The sequence below is a fragment of the Ischnura elegans genome, chromosome 1, assembly GCF_921293095.1.
Source record: "Ischnura elegans chromosome 1, ioIscEleg1.1, whole genome shotgun sequence".
In the NCBI taxonomy this organism is placed as follows: Eukaryota; Metazoa; Arthropoda; class Insecta; order Odonata; family Coenagrionidae; genus Ischnura; species Ischnura elegans.
The window spans coordinates 36,664,118-36,685,246 of NC_060246.1; the positions used below are offsets into that span (position 1 = coordinate 36,664,118).

Here is a 21,129-nt window from a genome sequence, read left to right on the forward strand (position 1 = left end):
ACCCAATTTGAGTAAGTCATTCATCTTACCTAAGAGGATGGGAAACAGAATATTCAGCAGTGTTTCGATTCACCAAGTGCATTTTTGAAACAACTTCCTCAAATACTTGCCAGACTTACCAGTTGGATGAATATATGGATAAGGTACAAGATCACAACCCTGCACCCAGACACTTTCTCCGAAAACAAGAAGCTAGATTTCCTGAGGCATCTGATAATTTACTAACAGACCTTTCAGAAATTCTTCTGAAAAACAACATCAACCTGACGTTATTGCATTTTTTTTGGAAAACACATCAAGATACTTGGCTCCGATTTCTTCGTAAAACCACCACTGGTCTATCATGCATATTGCTTCACAACAACAGGTCCTATTCCCATTCAAGAAAAAAATTGAGGCTTTTTTCTATTTAAATAAATTTATATTTGATTATATGCTTGAAGCTTTGGGCAGAGTTGAAAATTTTAATCTCAACCTTTTTTCAAGATTGATACAAAATAAATTTCATGATCGATTGCTGTTTACTCTTACCCAAATGTTACACAGACATTATTTTGGCCATCATTTAAGTGGCTAATTCCAAATATTATGCAGTTAAACATATGTTCATTTTTTATGAATATTTGGTACCCAGCATAAATTATACATGTACATACATGTACATATTTGTTTCATTATTATTTCTCAACCCACTTTACTAAGTTTATACCATATGTGCTTTCTAAAAGTAAATTTGAAAAAATGACATACATCGACTTCATCCCTATGGACTCATATTGATTAAAAGAAACATTTTTTTATCCCCAGCAATGGGGTAGGAGGTGGAGCCATTCCATAGGCAGGCATTCCAGTGAGAATGAAAAAAAATCAGCTGTTTCCCAAAATACCACTGTTATTAAAAAACATTACCAATTGCTATACCTGAGAAACTTTCTTGATTGCTACAGTACATGTCTGGATATACATATATTTTATTCAGTTGGGTATCCAATAACATATCTGAGAATGCAAGCATTCATTTAAGTATGTACTTAAGTATCATATAACCACAATATTTTAAACTGCTTTTGGGGCCTAAAAGTTAGGGCGATATACACAGCTAAACTAAATTAAACAGAGAACTTTAAAAAAATCAAATAAAATGACCTAATAAGGGTGCTAAAAAAGTAGCAGTACGGTAAAGCAAATGAATAATTTTGGCACAGCCTCACTCCTTTGTTTAACAGCAGAGGTAAAGCATGAATGCATAATTTTCACACTGACAACTGATATTACAGCCAACAAATTATTGCTCTTTATTTAAATTAAATAAAAACATTACATTAATTTCTAAAACAGTAACTTCATAATTTTTTAATTTTATATTCATAATCATTCATGTAATGTAAAATTAAGCAATTAGGAACCGATTAATTGAATAAATTTAAATTAATATGTGAGCGCATCATTAGAACTCCAGGAACCTACTAATCATGCCTATAGTTCCCTTCTCTTTCATGGATTTATAACCTTATATTTCATGATATTACTAATGTAAAAGAAAGCATTTCAGTAAATGTTTTAAGTACATCAATGTGCAAAAACTAGACCCAGATGTCCAAATCTACGTACTTCACTAATCTAGATTAGTCCCAACACTCATTCCTAAACATTCAACACATGGTTATTTTGAAGGGGATTGTCGACAACATATATATTTATCCCAATTCTGGCATTGAAGGGACCTACTATTGAAGACTTACCTAAACTAGGATTCATATTGTGTACTAGGAAATACTAAAGATTAAGGAAACAAGTCTCCCCTCTACACTTCAACATACAGATTGAGGCATCAGATTTTTTTTCATTTTCAACTACTACAATCAACATTTTTTTCCTATAAAAATCTTTATATACATATGTACATGCACATAACAACTTTTTTTAAGATCTAGAACTTTTGCTTTGTAAGTCGCACACAGCAGCAACATTTATGGCTAACAGCTTTGCACATATGGATGAGCTCCCAGCTATTCAGCAAAGGAAAGTAAAGTATGTAAGAGTATGATACTCTTGACCTCAGTTCAACATCAACATGAAACAGGTCATTGATAAACCGACATTTACATTTCTAACCTTCTTGGTATAGCAGCACAAATAAGCAACATGCAGTCTTTTGAGTAGGGGAGGTCTTGTAAAACGGGGGTTCCATGGGTGAAACGAATCATTACCCATTTGCAGTGAAGCATGCCAATCAGCATGTCAAGCAGCTTAAACTGCAAGCAGTGCTTTGCCCATGGTTAGGTTTTGGCCCATTTAAATGTAAATGGCTCTCACATTTCAGCTTCTAAGGTCAATCCACAACTTTGGCACCATGGTGATCAGTTGAAGGGATCCATCCCATTGCAAGCCATCGACACATAACCAAGGAATCATATCCCTTTAACGAACATATATTTAATATCCAATAAGTGCAACTCCAAATGTCATTCATGTAATTGCCAATCACCAGCCTGCCCAGACTATCTTTCTTGTCATTTCAGTTCCTATTTACTTCATCATTAAAAGTAGAAAATATACAGGGTTTATAATTCTTTTTATTAATCCTTCCACCTAAAAACAAGTGCTTTTGTGGTGGACTTTTGACAAGAAGCCTAAACACTCTAAAGAGGGAAAGCAGTTTCAGAGCCAGAGACGTGGGCCTATCACCTTATACTTCTAATAGGACACTTCTCATATCAGGAGGGAATACAACAACCAATGAATGATCATCGGTGGGAACTCAACTTAATGAATGCTACAGACTTTTAGCAGGTAATGGCATACTATACATGAATAACTCCTGTTGGAATAATAAAAGAGGGCAATTAATTGCTTGAATATGTATAGTGTTTTATTTCTTTTTAAATAAATACAATCATTAACAAATGCACACAACATAGGTTTGAGATACAGACAACTTTATATTCCACAGACACATCAGAATAATAAGTAATAAGAGTTGAACCATTATTACAGCAAGAAAATCAAATTTGTACTGAACATCCCATAAAAAGTGTCATGCTTCTGTTCCAAACTCATACTTTCATTCACAGAAAATTAACCACAATTCTCTGAGCTAAAATCTTTTCCAATAAAAAATGCATTCAAAAAATATAAGTTTAAATCTTGAGGAAAAATGGCACCCAAATACTCATTTGAAATACCCACTTTCTGAGCCTTCATTTCTTCGATGACTGAAATAAAAGTTAAGAAAAAGTCAACATAGAAAATACGACAAAACTTTTAAAACCTGAAGATGTTTAAAGAAGTAACAACAAATAATTGTGTATGTCTTTCCAAAGTTTGCAAGCAAAATTAAAACATGCCAGGGCTACATTTCCTTTGAATATAATTAATATAGATCGAGTTTATCACACTTAACTATAATGGGTCCCAGGCAAAAACTATATTTAACCATCAGGATTGGCATAAAAATAACACACAAAAGGGATAGATATTAAGGCAATTACCCACATAATCAAGTTACGTTATACAAAAATTAATGTTCCGATTGAATATACTTTTTAAGTATAAATTTTGTAGCTGATACGATAAAAAAAGCAATTAGAATTAAATAACTTCAATTCATGAAATTAGGTAGTAAATTCCATCCTCAAGGCAACAAGGAAAATTACAGACGAAAACAAAAATGTGAGTGAAAACAAAATTCCCCATGCAGCTTCCCGGAACACAGATTGGTATTTAAGCAGCTTCCCAATTGAGACCCAGTCTCCCCTAATATGGTATGAAGCTTCAATTTTTGTTTATTTCCGGCAATGATTCCCCAAAAGTCAGTGAAATACAAAAGCAACCAAGGTAAAATTCCCAGGGATTTAAAGGGTCGGCTAGTGCCCTCCCTCCCAGGTGCTTATAAAATAGACAAGAATTTAAACACTGTTGTCATTACGTTCATTTTGTGTTATGTATTTTGGAGCCTAAATTTAATTTAATAGCAATAACTTTCATATTAAATGCGATGGTGGTTGGTGTAACATGGTGAAACTCCTTCATGATGCACAAAGGTTAAGAAAACACTTAGCTGTTTCACAAAATAAAATATATTGCAACCGGTTTCGATACAGCGTATCATCATCTGGCCAGATGATGATACGCTGTATCGAAACCGGTTGCAATATATTTTATTTTGTGAAACAGCTAAGTGTTTTCTTAACCTTTGTGTTTCATATTAAAATAAAGAGAATAAATTCATACAGTAATTGTAGTACCTATGCTATTTTAAATCTCAAATATGAGAAGACCATTTGCTGTCTGACCCAGAAACTATGCATCTTATCCAGAATTTTTAGTACAGTCAGGTCTAAGAAGTCACAGTCACAAGAAATGAATGAGGTACTCAAAGGAAATAAAATGCATGAATAATTCCAGGATGGTCATTCATCTTATGATATTATTGTGCCATTCATGCAGAGAAATACAGAGTCCAGGAAGTGTGAATGCCCAATTAGAGAGAAAGTACTAGCAATGACCACAGAAGATAATAACGATTAAGTTGCATCTGGTGCTCTAAGTGCCTGAATAAGGGCAGTCAGTGAAGATGACTGGTGAATTGATGCATGTGCCTCCGAAAAAGGTAGATACATGATTTTAGGCTCTTTCTTTCTAAAACACTCAGGAGTGAGGCAACTATAGCCATGTCATTCTCCTGTAATCGTACAAAATTATGTCCATGGACTGCCATAAAATATTAAACCAATAATATTAAAACAAAACTAAACTGGCTTATTTTTATGTAATTTTAATACTTTCAGAGACAATTTAGTAAAGATAAACATTATATTTTCCTAATTTAATTTCCACAGATTATGATTACTCATGCCTGTGGACAGTCCCACAAAGATTTTCGAAGAGGTGTTTGTTGTATTAACAACCTTCACCAAATAATTTATTATAAAATCTATCACTAAACAAATTACAGCAATATAAAAATTACAACATTGAGTAATTTGCATGCTTTTATTTCATAATATTTATTTAAAATAAAAAAACTTTTGTCCTACCAAAAAAAGTAATGTCAATGAACACACAGGGAAAAGTGGAAATTATTCATAGATGTGGCAGTCCTGAACTTGGTATGATAAGTGGAGGATATGTGGGTGTCCCCTTGGCATGATAAGTGAAGGTTTTACAAGATAAAGAGGTTCACAATATAGAGGTTTGCCTATAAATTTACATGTAAATCTGATGGGACCGTAGAGATGGTATGAAGTGTGGAGGTTTATGATGTAAAGAGGTTCACTACAAAGAGGTTTTACTGTATTATAGTATTTTTAAACCTTTATCAGCGAAAGAATGGTGTGATGAATGCATTCTCAAGGGACTGATGTATTTATGATTTTTTTCATGCAACTTCATCAAAAATAAAATGATCATGAAAGTTTCTAGCTGTAATTTTGACAACACATTGAATAATTTTTACGATTATCTTCATTTATCTCCAAGGATGAAGGCCATAATAGAAAAAGTCTGAATATAAACACAATTATTCAAGATAAAATGCCGTGGGGGCATTGCATTAGCAGGAAACATTTGATTCCATTCACAGATACAGAGTTAATAAATCTCAAATGCAATATGAGTTTGCTGACACCTTCAGATGTTTATCGGTAATTGCTTACCGATGAAATCATCGATTTTATGGTGATACAGACAAATATCAATGCAAATAATTACATTGCATTCCACCAAATTAAATGCTCTAGCAGAGTAAAAACTTGGATTGACATCAGTAGCAAAGAAATGAAAGTTTTAAGGCATTAAAGTCACATTTGCATGGGTCTTGTCAAACCACCTCAAATAACAGACTACTGGTCTGAGGCTACAATATACCAAAACAGTGTCACCAGGAAAGCCATGTCTTGCAATCGCTTTCAAATGATTGTAAAATTTTGGCATTTTGGTCTAAATGATCCTAACTTTGGTCGCCTGCATAAAATTCAGCCCCTACTGGGTATGCTTGAAATGCGATACAAGGAAGTTTAAACACCAGGAAAGTTCCTAGTCATTGACGGGTCAACAGTGCCATTCCGTGGGCACCTTATATTTAGATAATATATGTCCTTCGTGGCAGCAAAGTACGGAGTTAATTAGTTCAAAATATGTGACCCCAGAAGTTACACCAACAAGGTGATTATTTACGCTGGGAAAGGGACATGCATACACGCTACAAATCACAATATGGCACCTCAGATACTCATGACTTTAATGGAAGCTTATTTGGACCAATGGCAAGTGGAATGTACAGACAATTACTACACCTCCATTAAGCTTCTAGAAAAGCTTTTGGAGAGAAAGACTCATTTTGTGGGAAGCATTAGAAAAAATAGGAAAGGGCTCCCAAAAGATATAAGGACTGCTGAATTAAAGAAAGTAGGCATTTGTGCTATGGAAAACTTAAGAAGAGGAGCCACGATAATGAAATCGAAACATCAGCGCGACATTCATGATTTCCACCACCTTCACATCTGAAATAATCCAAACGGGGAAAAGGAATCGAAGAGGGGAAGTGGTTACTGAGCTAAAGATGGTGATTGAATACAGTAAAATAAAGGGTAGAATTGACATTGCTGACACCCTTACGTCGTATCACCGCATCCATCAAAAAACAGTAATGTGGTACCACAAGGTGGAGGATGATGCTCTTTTTGCTTTGGGACTTGCATTGTTAATGCTTTTCTACTATGGAATGAAACATGGAGTCCAGGCACCCGCATGATGTCTCTCCAGCAGTTTAGACGAGAAATTGCTGAAGATTGGCTGCATATTCCTTGGGATTCCATTGATAGGACCTCAAAAAATCTACACATTACCTGGTGAATACAGATAACACCGAAGGAAGTTTTCAAAGGCAAGTAATTCAGAAGATTCGCAATATTTTTAGTGATGTTTCCTCATTTTAGAAAAGTCCGTGGGTGCTGTCGTGGATGTTATGAAGAACTCACCCAGACGATGAGCCGCAAAGTCGCCCTAAGTAAAGCCAAACATTTTTCTACTAAATGCATGACCCGTCCAGACCAGCCATACCTATGCCTCTATGTTCCAAATCTTTGCACGAATCATCCCCAAATGTGACGGCAAATCATAGCTTATCAAAATAGGCTGAACATTAATTTTTTATAACTTCTATTGGTTTAATTTTTAAAAAGGCTAAGTGTGTAAAACTGAGAATTAAAAGCATAATTTACAATTAAAATTTGGTTTTACATCATTTTCAATCATAGCTTCTGAGTGTGCATCAAAAAGTTTGGAACACAGATCCAATTGCCTGAACCGCTAAATGGGGTCTCATCAAATTTATGGAAACCTCAACCAAAAGTATGCAAAGGAATGCGTTTGGTGATTAATAAAACCGATAATCAATGTGATTAAAGTGACTATACTCCAAGGAAACTCAAAGATGAGGAAGTTCTCATTCTGAGGGTTGCCATGATGTCGACTGATATGCCCTTTAAGTTTAAACAAATTCAATTTCTAATTTGTGTAGCATTCGCAATGAGGAATAAAAAAATCAGAAAGTGAGTGCTTGTGATGTGAAAATAAAAAAAACCTATGTTTTTCTCATGGTCAAATATATGTGATATGTTCACATTCTGGTAAAACATCTGCGTTATTTTTTCTTGCGGCTGATGACAAAACAAAAACTATTTTACACCTGAAGGTACTTGACTCAAGAGAATAAAACTGAATGTGAAGGGTAGGTAGGTATATTTATTCAGTGCACTTTTTTTCCAAACCAAGTTATCACTGGCACACCACAAGTCATGACATATAATGCTGCTCCCAAGGGGCAATTCTCATGAGATTTTAAGTGAAAATGAAGCAACAGTCTAGCAATGCGTAAACTTACCTCAAGAATGGGGCAGCAGATTAGGGCATAAAATGATTTTATCAAGAATAATAACAAAAATAGTCCAAAAACTGAATGGATAAAATTTTGACTTCATTAACTGCTTTATCAGACCAGAATGTCTAACATTTCCAAAGTTAAAGTACAAAAATAACAAAATTCATCGAAAAAAAATCTGTGCATACGTGACCCAGTCTATCCTATGTAGATATTGAAAAAAGAAAATGTCTTACTAACAAGCCATTGTAATACTTATTTTTGTAGGTTTATTGAATTTCTTTTCATTTATTATAACAAGTCAAAAATTATTAAAATGAGTGCAGCCGCTCTTTATTTATAAATGCAGTAACTACGCTGTTCATTTATTATTAGGCAGTAAGAAGTTGGCTGGGTCAGCTAGTTTTAATTATAAAGCAAAGAAATGAACTCACCCCAGATTGTGAACTACCATGTTTATTGGGCCTAGTCTTCAACATCTCGTAGGGTATGTTAAGAGGATTGAAGCCCTTTATGTCCATCAAGCTCTTCATTGGACCTTCATCACCGTCTTTCTTCTGTAAACCAGAAAAATAAAAATCAGAATGACTTCATGCATAATCAATGATTAACAAAATAACAAAGGCATCTTACCTTCTTTCCATAGTGACGTTTCGTGGCATTTTCAACATACACGATTCTTTTAACCTTCGTAAGAAATTGCTGTTCTTCATCAGTACCATACTCTCTAATTTTATCGGACAATTCATCCAATGACTTCAGCACTGCGGATGCAGTCTCTGGTGATAAGGCTTTTACAGGATATCCATTCAGGGCAAGATATAAAAATTCGTACATAGCAGCATAATCGACACCGTTACAATCCTTAGGGTCTGGATGCGGCTCGTAGCGAGAAATGTAAAGAAACGCTTTGGATAGGCAATCACGGAATTCATCACTGTTTGTGAAGTGTGCCTTTTCAAATGAATAAAGCCACTGATCAATGGGAGCTCTCGTGTAGGTTTTTGCCTTGGCTGGCAATTTCTCACCAGGCTCAGTATCATTACAATACCAGAGTCTGGCCTTTTTTATAACCCAGTACGTATATGCTTTAATCTGCTCACAAGACTTCGTAGGCACGACTTTGTGCAGATTTTCCACATCCTTGTGTCCGTACTGCTGTAAACCAACAGCAAGCTGCATTTTCTCTGCCTCACTCCACTCTACACTGCTTAGAGTGTTGGATTGACTGGGCTTCGATGATGAGGCGCGAGAATTTCTGGAGTTGGCCCTTCCCCTTTTCCGAGTGGATGGGATCACAACCTGAAAACCATTTCCAAGTGTTTAAACACGTAATTACCTCCATTACCTTAAGCGTATCTACGCAATACTAAGATTATGCTAATAGTGTTAACTTCATTGCATAAAAATTGTCGTCTCACATAATGTTACTTACCTCTGGTTCAGAACTGTCCGAACTACTCCCAGAATCACTCATTTTTAGTTTTTTAATGAGCTACACAAATTAAACTACTTTGACGAGCATCTGACGCGCTCCTGTCTCACCCCGTTCTTCTAGTCAAGTTGAAAAAAAGTATAAAGCATACATCAACGCTCAAATCTTTTTAAAATTGATGATTACACATATGTACTCAACACTGCAAAAATTTTGAATGATCATTAGGCACACACGTATCTTAAGTAACAAAGGAATTTGTTTCCAAAATCCACAATCAAAAACCCTGTATCTCCCTGTATGCTTGAAAGACTCCTCTTTAAAATTATATTTGTACTGCACTTAGACCATTTAAGTAAGTAGACCTGCCGTTCGGGCGGAACGCTGTGGCCAACATCGCACGGCGGGGAAGTGAGTGGGATGAGGGCGCGTGACGTCACGGTTGGGACCGCAGACGATATTCTGTATGCGCGCTTGAGATATTTTAACGCTCATCCGCTGCAAAGTCGCTGAAAAGTGACAATATTGGGCACGCAAAATGATTATACACTTAATAAATATATTTTTACGATGAACTAAGGCATTTTATAGCCTTGATTGTGCGCAAAAAGCTAAATAAATCAAGATAAAGCGAGAAGCGATCGCATTAAATAAATTGATTAAGAATGTCATATGTAAACATGGGCGTACCCAGCGAAGGGCAGGGGGAGCAGCTGTCCCCCTAGAAGCAAAAATCGCAAAAGTCTTTAAGCAAAATCAGTACTGAATTGAAACGAAAGTATTCAACAAATTTTCTTCAAACCAACGAAAAATGATATGTATTAGTATAAGATAAGTAACTGAAATAAAACTATTTTTTCAAGGAAATAATCTCATAAACTAATAAAGCGCTGTTATAATTTTCTTATAATGTTGGTTTCATTCATCTTTTCCATGCTAAAATGTCACAACTTGGCTTGCCCCCCCTCCTAGATCATGGCTTCCCCCCCTAGACCATGGCTTTCCTCCCCCTAGACCATGGCTTCACCCCCTCTAGGTAAAAAGAAAGGGTCCTGGAAAGTATCACGTAATTTTTTCCGCAAAAACCAGTTTATTGCGATCTCGGTAATCTTCAATAAAAATAATTAAACAAATCGTTTTATTTATAAACCCAACACAATGAAGCCTAGATTAACGTATTTACACTGAAAATACGTATTTTGAAAAATCCTACGTGAGATTAGAAAGAAGGCAAAATCCCACGATATCTCACAAAGGATGAAGGGAGGGGTCCATAAAAAGGCAAAATTATTTTAGAAATATTACTTATTACTAGTAGATTAACCTGACGGTGACATTCCTAGAAAATGAATATTAAGACTGTCCCAACGGTCGTGTGTCATTTTTAACCCGTAATTTTAGTAACTTTGCATCGAGCAATATTCATGAAAATTGGCACACTTATGGGGAAAGGTCCTAAGTTTTGTTGAGTGTAAGCAAAATTTTATAATTTTGACCTTTTGACCTCACAATGTGGGTCCAAACCAAAAATTTTAATTTGCCTTATGTGGTTTTAATCTAAAAAAAATCGAGATAGAAAAAAGTCTACATTTCATTGACCAAGATGTCAATTCTCAGGTTTTCGAACCCGAGAAACCCGAAAATAACACTTTCATTTACGAAAATTCAACCGTTGACCCAGTTAGGTCATCGTAAAGGTCATAAGGGTGGCAAAAAGAATAGCAAATATGATGCATTAAAACTTAAGTTTCGTATAATTTTTTCTTTGGTATATTTCTTATATTTGAGTGATTTTTTTCTTCATTTCTTTTGCGGAAAAGGTCGTGAAATTTTTCACACGAATTTGTTTAGTTATATTTCACACATTGAATTGCTTTTCTGATGCACACACTTCATTTACAGTAGAAAAAACGAGTTCAGTCGAAGCAATTGCTTGTGGTAAGGGCAAAGAATATTTCTTAATTTTAGGGCAATATTGTATGGAATATGCTTTGTTTCAAATGATGAAATATTTATAACCATTTGTACTCTATCAAGAATTGTGCTGAAGCCCAAGATTTTACCCTTTTTTAACCAATATATTTTTTTAAATAATGATACCTCATTAAAAAGATCGTTTTTGGAAATATTATTATCTATATGGAAAATTTTATGCACAATGATCGAATGATTTTAGAACATCATTCCAATTAAGTTTATCTTTTAATGTAATCCAATGAAAATGTTCAATATAATTTTAATATAGCGTCCACTCTTCTAAATAATCTTTGCAGTTACGATAGAAATTTTTAACGTGATTCATGATATCTGCATGATTTATTGCACCCACTTCGAGCTCACTTATGCTCTTATCGATGGTTAATGGAAAAAAATTACTTTCTGACCGCTTTTGACTCAGATATTTTTAACTTCATTCGCTACTTCGATTACCAAAATTTTATCATCTTCAATAACTTCAATAGCATTTTGAAAAAGAGGTGATTGATTGTTTTTAAACTCTAGCTAAATTTGAGGATTCTTTTCAAAACTCTCTTCTACAATTTTAGGATATTGAACCTGATATAGATAGTAGGAATTCATAGTGTGGTATAATTTAAAAATTCTATCTACAGCTGACGAAAGAGGTAACTAGCGCGTTTTACAGTAACCAAGTATTTTCTTATACATGCGACTTCCGCAGTTTCACAAAATTCTTTCAGCATTTGAAGACGCACAGTGTAATTTAGAAATAAAAATATATTTTAAAGACAATATTTTCCACATCTGCGGGCAACAAAACAGCAGCTGTTTGAACGGCGTTATGACATAAATATGTGCGCTGCAAAACCGATTTGATAAATTGTGATGTACAGGCCTTACATCTGAAGGAAAGACTATGAAAAATAGAATGGAAAGACATCCTTCTGCTAATGCTAGTTTGTTTTCTTCGTCTCCATAAATTGTTTTTACTAAAAATTTCTGTATTTTGGAGGAAGATGCAGCAGTATTTAAATATCTTTTATGCTCTTGCGTCTCCAAGTGCTTCGAAATATCATACTGCCGTGAAAAATAGAAAATTATCCATTATATTTCACACATTTGACAGAGTAATCGCTTCTGGATTTTTTAATAAAATGAGATTCACTTCTTAGATGATTTTTGAATCCGCATCCTCTTTTCTTATGTATTGTGACAAGAATATAAAAAATTAAATTATGTCGTAAATTGTTTAAAAAAATTTAATTGAAAACTCTGTAAGTACATATGTACGAATTTACGTACAACATTACATGAAAATATTTAATAAGTTATTCAATGAATTACATATAATTGATTGTTTTATAGCAAATTTATTTTTAAAATTATTTTAATCCAATCCTCTCTTTCTTTCTAATTATAAATATGTTAATAGGTATTATTTATTCCCAGAAATTTCCGTAGCGAACTTATATCGTAGGTGTCACTTGCAAAGCCGGCGCTAGACCTTTTTCCACCATCGCAAAATATAAATAACACGAGAGCTGTCTGCTAAGTAAAAAAATATGCATTTATGAAATAACTAAATTACTTACCTAAATCATAAGAATGCTGATTTGTTGACATCACTTTTTAATATCACTAGCGCGCAGTTCAATTTGCATCGCATAATCGACCGTTTAAAAATTACTATATGCGAAGGCGTTGCCGCGTTACTTCGTGGACGACCGGCAAATTCTTTACACCATGACCCTTTTCCTCTCTAAAATTCCCCCGTTTACAACTTTTGTGCAAGATTTCATGTTTTCATAACGATGTTCCGAATGATGCTAGATCGCTAACGAGATAAGAAAAAAATCTGCGGAAGTTTACAAAGGGCATTGTCTTCATTTTACTGCCACAATATTTTTTCGTCGCTGCCAATGCCGAAAAAGGCCACTGTTTATTAATTGTAAGTTCACCAATCCAACCATGGCTGAGAGAATACTTCTCGTACATAACGCAATATATATTAGTACTTTTAATTGAAAAATCGTGAAGAAAATGGTCAAAATACCGCAGTGATACAGTGAATCCCCATTCGTTGCCATGCGCTACGACGATGAACGTCCCAACCGTTACGTCACGCCCCTTTAAAAGTGGGCGGGGAAGGAAGGGAGCGGAGGGGAGATGTTGGCCACACGGCGAGACATGGGTAGGGGTGGGGAATGGCGGGTCTAGTTCTTATATGGTCTAAGGTACTGCACATGCCACAGGAATATCGTCTTTCATTTGTTTCTTCTAGTTGATATGTCTACCGTAGAACGTAGCGCCACACTGCAGGTGGGAATATGAATGTGGATTCTCTGTGCCTGATTGTGGGAAGTCTTTAATGTGTTTTTTTCCTTCATAAATTCATTGAGATGCCAAAAAAAATATAATGCTGCATGAGGCCGCATCATTGGTGAAAAAATTTTCAGGGCTTCAAAAATTGGACATCCTCATTTGCAGGGAAGTCAGCATTACTAGCACTATGTAGAATACATAACTATATATGTATGTATGTAAGATATACATATACAGTAATTTACTATGCTTTACACATACCCAGTAATGTATTAATCATGACTATCACAATAAATATATTTGAGAATCAAAAGAAATTCGCTCCCAGAGCTCATAGCTGCACACACAATGTGAGTTTCTAAATAAAACTATTTTGAATAACTAACAAAGGATTTTTTATTTTTTTCTGCTATCATCGCGATTAGTATTATTAGGCTCGATATTTTCTCAGTAAAGACCAAAAATTTAGTTTACTCGATAAGATTACTGTAATTGCATTACTTTTCTGTTATTACAAGAGAGTAATGAATTTTGTGACCCGCATCTTGGACGTATAAATAAACGGGTAGTAATCATGCCAACGATTTTTCGGTGCTTTAACAAACGATTCAACGAATTATTTTTAAACTGCCTAATTGGACCCGCTTCCTTTTCTTACTCCGTCTGCCCAGTAGCATTGAATTCAGAGTTTACATAAATTTTACCGTTGTGGCTCGGGATTTATAATGCTAATGGATCCCTCACTAATTGAGAACTTTGTCCAAATGCATATTTAAATGATCCGCACTCCAAAATTAAGGGCAAACATGACTCATAATTGTTCACCAGCATAGGGCACTCAATGAGTTCGATTTCATACCCAGGACAATAGTTAAAATGCAAATAGTTATACGGCAAACAATGAAGTAAGAACAGAAAAAAATTCAAGAAAAGATAAATTCCTACGAAATGGCATCATTTTCTGGTCTCTATGAACGACCGATTTCATTTACGGATTTACAACAGATATTCAAATATTTCGATTGATGAGGCTGCGAAGCGAAGGTAACAATGAATAAATGGACACTCTACCGACTACACCACCAATGTCACCAGTATTCCCCATCCCTCTCTGGATAAGTAGTTCCAGTGACACTCCACCAAACTGGCACATGAGACAACCGATCAGTTGCCCAATGTTCTACCGACCTGTCCATCACGCACCCTCTTATTCGCAAGCTTGAAATAAATATTTTCCTTTCTCGGGTGACAGTACAAGTACTGAGGCGAGTAAAATAAAAAGAGACGAGCAGAACAACCATGATTCACTTTTGCTCACCATCATTGGGCGCTTCCTATCTATTATCTCCAAGCTAACCCATATACTTCATGGAAATAATTATTGAGAGAAAATTATGCTATTTTTGTTATTTGTAGGCCGAAGCTATCAGGTGCTCTGCAGCGGCGCCGACTCCATGGGTCCTGAGGGGGCCCGAGCCCCCTCAAAAATTCGTTATGGGTGTGAGGAAAAAATGTTTCAGGCTTGTCGATTCTCCCCAGAGTGTCCAGATATCGAGATTGGAGTTAACAGGGTTCTAATGTTGATCATATGACTCTTCTAAAATGCTTAAAAATACTTAAAACTCATTACTTATAAAATTTCCCGGGGCAAGATCCCCGGTTTGGGCCCCCCAGTATTTTTTGTGAGTCGGCATCCCTGGGGGTTCACTCGGCCATGAACCCCTATAATGTGGCAATTACTAAACCCACTCCCCTTCATCTAACTGTATTATGCAACACACGCTTCATTTACTGACATGATGATGCTGTAACAAATCATAATCCGACCGAAATGGATATCCTTTTCAGAATTCGATGGATGGAAGCGAAACATAAGCTCCAAAGCAAAGTAAATATTTCCTGTCCAGCAATTCTCTGGGAATTTCAAAATAAGAAAACGTGAAAGTTCCATCCGATTTCCATGAGTTGGTGGGGTCATTTTAGTTCTGACTCATAGTACAGGGAGAATTTATTAAAAAACGCTCACAAGAAAGGAGAACGCTACAAGACCCATGCAAAAGGCCGAGAAATAACTAAAGAAGCGGTGACTCCCTCGACATGAGTTGGTGACGTCTTGAAATTATCTCCGAAAGAATTAGGGTCTGTGATTTATCGTCACGAATAGTTCGTTAATAGGTAGAGAAACGGGTAAATGCGGGTCCCTTTATTTTTCAAGCTGTATAACATTTGACACAAAAATTAAAGTGCAGGAGAAGCCGATTACGCTTGAATCTTACTAATTTTCAAGTCAATGCGTTAGGTAGACGTAATAGCACAGATCTAACACTCCGGAGAAAAGATAAATGGGTACGATATACATGCCAAGCTTCTGTAAGTGAACCGTTGCCTCTCCAATGCAGCCAGTCTTTTCTCAATGAAATTGATTCCATATTATCCTTTTTCATTGCAACATATATCCTTCTGTGCTCTGTGGGGTGTATTCTCACACGATTTTGAGTCCCCGCCGAGCATCGGTCTAATATGCGGAAGGGATAACATGTTTTACATCAAGGTGAGTAAATTTTTGTGTTGAGCTAATTAAAACTACCTATAATGAAATAATAATACTTAGCTAACGATAAACAAATGTATGGAAATTAGCAGAATTTTATCCTTTTTAGAAAACCGTAATTTATATTTAAACGTATCCTTATAGCAGCATTGTGACAAGATCTAAAGAGTTTTTACGGCGGTAGCCAGGAATTTGGCAAATGGAGAGAATAAGTAGAGATAAATGAAAACATATTTTTGAACTGAAAGTTTCACGTGTAGAGGTAACTTTACAAGTCGAAAAAAGGAGGAGAGGTCGGGAAAATATTATTCTTGTAAAAGAGGGTAGGTATATTATGAAAGGGGTGAAATTTTACTGAAAGCAATGATGGATATTACCATAGAGTAAGTTTATTCTATGATACTCTTACTCTATGATATTACACACCGACTCTAATCATTAAATTCCTGCCCAGCAGTCAGCTAACTCACTGATACAAACGAAAGTGAAGGTACCTGAACTCTATAACGATACCTCCACTGCACAAACGCTCAACAACGACCCACAGAATCAAATCCACTCATCTAGTACTACAAGTAAAGTTACTAGATGAACGGATTTGATTCGATTGTAGAGCGTTTGTGCAGTGAGGGTATCGATAGGCTCATGTATGAGTTGTGGGCCGCAGTAGTAGCGAGTCGTTTGCATTGTCTCCAGGCTCAGTCCGATTGAGTCCTAGACCCCGGGACAAACACCAAGTCTTTCTCCAAAACATCAGCCGTAACCCAATCCTCAATTCATTTCCTATCAAAAGCATCAAAACGCAAGGGTTTGAGCAGGGGTGGATCCAGGATTTTTTTCTGGGAGGAGCACAAGGGTCTGACAAGTCTTCTCATATTTGAGATTGAAAACAAAATGCAACAATTACTGTAGAAAATATTCTCTTTATTTTGATACGAAAGTTACTAATATTAAATTAAATGACTGAGGCTCCGTAAAACACAAAATAAAACGAACGCAACGATAACCGTATTAAAAATCTTGTCTTATTTTTAAGGGTCTGGGAGGGGGGGCACGCGCCCCCGTGCCCCCCTCCTAAATCCGCCTATGAGTTTCAGTTTCGTACATCCTTTGACTATTTGTTTCTTTACCGCAAGTAATTATGAGCAGACAGGGACCACAGCACATAAAGGAATCAATCTTCTGAAATAGATCACTAGGTCGTAGAGAGTGAGGAGGCCGATGGGTTCACGTTTACGCGGTGCACTTTTTTTTAATGAGTTTTAATTGGCGCGCCAACAGTCATGACATATTAACTCATAGTTTCATATAGTCTCTCACAGCTTACAATAACGTAGTTCTGTCTTCATGCCTGTTCAGCTTGAATTTGATATCCAGACTACAATAAATTGTCTTTATTTTACAGATGGGAAGAAATTATTTAAAAGTAACTAATATTCTAAAATTTAAAAATTAATTTAAGCCTGTCGTGTAAATTTACCCCGGGAACGGGGCAAGTTTACGCAACAATCTTGGACCTTAAAACATTTTGTTTAATAGGCCAAAAACTGACTACCCAAATTTTTAACTGCTTTAGAAAACCGCAACGCCTAAAATTTCCTGAGTTAAAAAATAAAAATTAGTAAATTCGATGAAAAGAATCCGCCCCAGACGGCACAGAACCCTCCCTATCTAATTCGTATGTACATAGTACCCATTGACTAAGGGGATACTATGCCGCTCCGTCGCTTTTCGTCAATGGATAATTTCCATTCGCGGCCTGTCGACGAAGCGCGTACGCAGCATGTGAATGTCCGCTACTAAGCACGTACGATTGGATACGAAGCGCGCAGGAACACGGCACTCAGGCTAATCTCAATCGATTAGGTCGAAATTAGATATATCGTAACTCGCACGATCGAAAAATGTATCGAACGCAACACAATCGATAGCTACCGACCGTAGCGAGAACCTTGATACGAATCATTATGAATTGTAAGTTCTCAATAGGTAAATAACACCATATCATGAATTCTAATTACCATGAAAGACTCACGACCGACAAAGTTTTTGTCGGTTGTGAGTTTTTCATGGTAATTAGAATTCATGATATAGTATTATTTACCCATTGAGAACTTACAAAACTTATTCGGCCACTTAAATAACTGCGAAAAATGAGAATCTCAAGGCTAATTCACGCATCCCCAGCATCCAGCATTCTTAAGTGGCTCGTACTTACTTGGAAACCTTGAGATGTTAATAAGAGTAAATTCTTATTAATTTTGACACTAAATAAGACATCACATAGCCCACGAGCATTAAAAAGCTTACCCTAAAGCCTGACGAAATAAAATTTTTAAATAAAAATTGCCGATGAAACAGGATTGCTGACACATCTGCTATTATAGTATGATCGAATTCATCAAAATGCAAGCAAAAATTAACGTATAGTTCAGTCTCAGCTACTAAAACTTACCCATATCAGGCGCTAAAGTATTTGAAAAATTATTTGGGATGAGTAAAAGTCTCTAGGTCACTGCAGTAAATGTATCAACCTATTAAAAATATGAAAGTCCTGCCAAATCACCAGCATAAACACTTGTAAAATAAAACATGGTATCTCTTAGATCACACCTCCGATTTTATACTTACTTTGCATGAAGTCACCACCACAAGAAATTTTAAAGAGGCAGGAAAGAAAAAACCCACAGAAATACAATACATATATTATGTATTTTCTATTGTCAACCACAATAATATTTCCAATTTTCTCTTCTATCCCACATCTAATTTAGCGAAACAATTACTCTTATTCTCAATAAAATCAATGAATCAACCATGAACTCTTATTCTCTTTCGAATAGAAAATTATTTAAAAGAGGACTGGTCGATACATGAAAACTATCTTCAATACTTTCTCCGATGAACGTCCACTATCACAGCATCAACTTGCACAAATCAAATCCACATCCACAAATATGTCACTTCTGCCACAATGTCTGTCTTCTTGGCGACAGGTAACAGTGAAGCAATGGTACCTTCCTCCAATCTGGGCACCTTCAATTCAGCAAGAATTTTCTCCTCGTCTTCTCGTCCAAGGCTACAGATTATTTTCTGATATCACAAGGTGCGATGTGAAGCTCACACACCTAAAATTAATAAATAATAAAATACCATGTAACTTATTAGGTCAAATCATTTCCAATTTTTGGTATTTCTGCATGATAAATCAAATTACTAGGCTCGTAAATATAGTAAACATTTGTATGCCTGATATTTTTATTGTTTTAAACTATAGTATAAGATAATTTGAAATGATGAAAGCCGACGTGTAATACACCATAGGCATAGGCGCCGACTCAATGGGGCCTGAGGGGGCCCGAGCCCCCTCAATAATTCGTTTGGGGGGGCTCCGCCCCCCCAATAATTCAAGAAATTAATTAAGTTATATTATGCTTTGTAAAATCACAAAAATATGTTATTATTTTTATTTTCTTTGTTTGACGATAGTTACCTTTTAAAATACATTCAGTAATGATATAAAACAAATAATTATTACGATAGTAAACAGCTTAACTGAATAAAGTGGTGTGAATCATGATAGTGTTTCGGGGCTGCGACACACTTTGAATTTTTCCCGGTGCGTGAACCTTCGGGTACAAACTGGCGGGTCAAGAGGGATGTAAGGAGCCTCCCGGTTGATTTAAATGGAAGAATGACTTATTTTTGCTCCAATAATGATCACAAATTGGCCAAATACAGCATAAACCCTACTGAAACCGGCAAGATAATAATGGGAGAGTTGTGGTGTTTTGGACCCTTTGTATTACCGTAGTTACTCACACATAAGCTGACTTTGAAAAAAGAAAAATGTAGGATTTTAGAGAAAAAAAATAAGAAATTGGACCTCCTTGCTCCTATTAAGTATTATGGATGACGTTTTAAGGGAGAGTGGGGGTTAGGATTGTCTTACATGGTCTTACGTAACGAGGGTCTGGAACCATATTACGTAAAATCTTGTCCGTATTGTAACATTGTATTGCTCTTCAATAAAACTTGCAGCTTTTAGTGAACAGAGGGGAAACAAATTTTGTTAACTCAACTGAGTTTTTCAAAAATGACCTCGACATTGAGAGATTGCGCTTACACTTGCATATGTAAGCCGATATCGCTAATAAAAAACAGATGGTCTTAAAAAACATGCGTGATGTAAGAAAGTACATTACACAAGAGCCTGCAGTTGGAGAAATGTTATGCGAAGTAGTGAAGTGCATTAAGTTTCTCCAAGTAGTTCCAACAATGACAGCGATAGTAGAACGGTCCTTTAGCGCCCTTAGACGTCTGTAATCATATATTCGATCAACAATGGGACAGAAGCGATTGAACAACTTGGCTGTTCTTCATGTCCACCGTGATGTTTTGGATGAAATGGATATCCGACCAGTCATCAACGACTTCATATACAGTAATCCGGTCAGACGGTCGACATTTGCACCTTTCTAAAGACACTATTGCGCTAATAATGGTATTTATATAAATATTAAAAATCTTTATAAAACAGATAAATACATACAGAATGTTACATTTTCATTTTCAAAATGTTAGTGATAGGTCAGTACTGTATTTGTATATTATGATTACATCTATATTTCGTACTATAGCACTGTATTATTTATTTTCAAGGACTTCAGTATTTTTAGAGTGTAAGACCCAATTAAAACCCGCTATTTACATACTTGTTGACTGAAAGTATCAGGCGTATTTGCTAACTGTATTAAAGGATTAACGTTGAGATATTGTTTTAATTAAATGAACCCGGAGTCTCAGTCAAAGTAAACTTAAATTAGCTACATCACTTATTAATCAAAGTGCTATTGCTGAGTACCAGCAATGTTTTATTCTTTTTTATGATAGTTTAGGATTTATTTAAATATAATTTTAGTTTGTTCAGAGCTATATATTCACTGCTCTGTAATAGTCTATGAGCGTAATTATAACTGT

At 35.7% G+C, this 21,129-nt stretch overlaps 1 protein-coding gene across 3 annotated transcripts; it reads right to left on the minus strand.

The window, feature by feature from the left end:
- Positions 1-2,846: 2,846 nt before the first annotated feature.
- Positions 2,847-9,658, minus strand: LOC124158817. Of its 3 annotated transcripts, none has more exons than XM_046534170.1 (5): positions 9,554-9,643; positions 9,318-9,433; positions 8,516-9,184; positions 8,317-8,439; positions 2,847-3,215 (listed from the first exon to the last, which is right to left on the minus strand). In XM_046534170.1, the coding sequence occupies exons 2-5, from the start codon at positions 9,357-9,359 to the stop codon at positions 3,201-3,203; spliced, it is 849 nt and encodes a 282-aa protein (XP_046390126.1). In that variant the 5' UTR covers positions 9,360-9,433; positions 9,554-9,643; the 3' UTR covers positions 2,847-3,200. The 3 variants fall into 3 exon arrangements, with proteins under 3 accessions (XP_046390126.1, XP_046390135.1, XP_046390118.1); XM_046534179.1 differs by having other exon boundaries at positions 9,318-9,436; XM_046534162.1 differs by having other exon boundaries at positions 9,318-9,658.
- Positions 9,659-21,129: the final 11,471 nt, after the last annotated feature.

Excerpts from the sequence above, each read along its gene's own strand:
- LOC124158817 (XM_046534162.1), bottom strand. The coding sequence starts at position 9,359 with ATGAGTGATTCTGGGAGTAGTTCGGACAGTTCTGAACCAGAG. Across the intron at positions 9,185-9,317 it reads CGGACAGTTCTGAACCAGAG|GTTGTGATCCCATCCACTCG; the intron begins GTAAGTAACATT and ends AATGGTTTTCAG. Across the intron at positions 8,440-8,515 it reads AACGTCACTATGGAAAGAAG|AAGAAAGACGGTGATGAAGG; the intron begins GTAAGATGCCTT and ends TCTGGTTTACAG.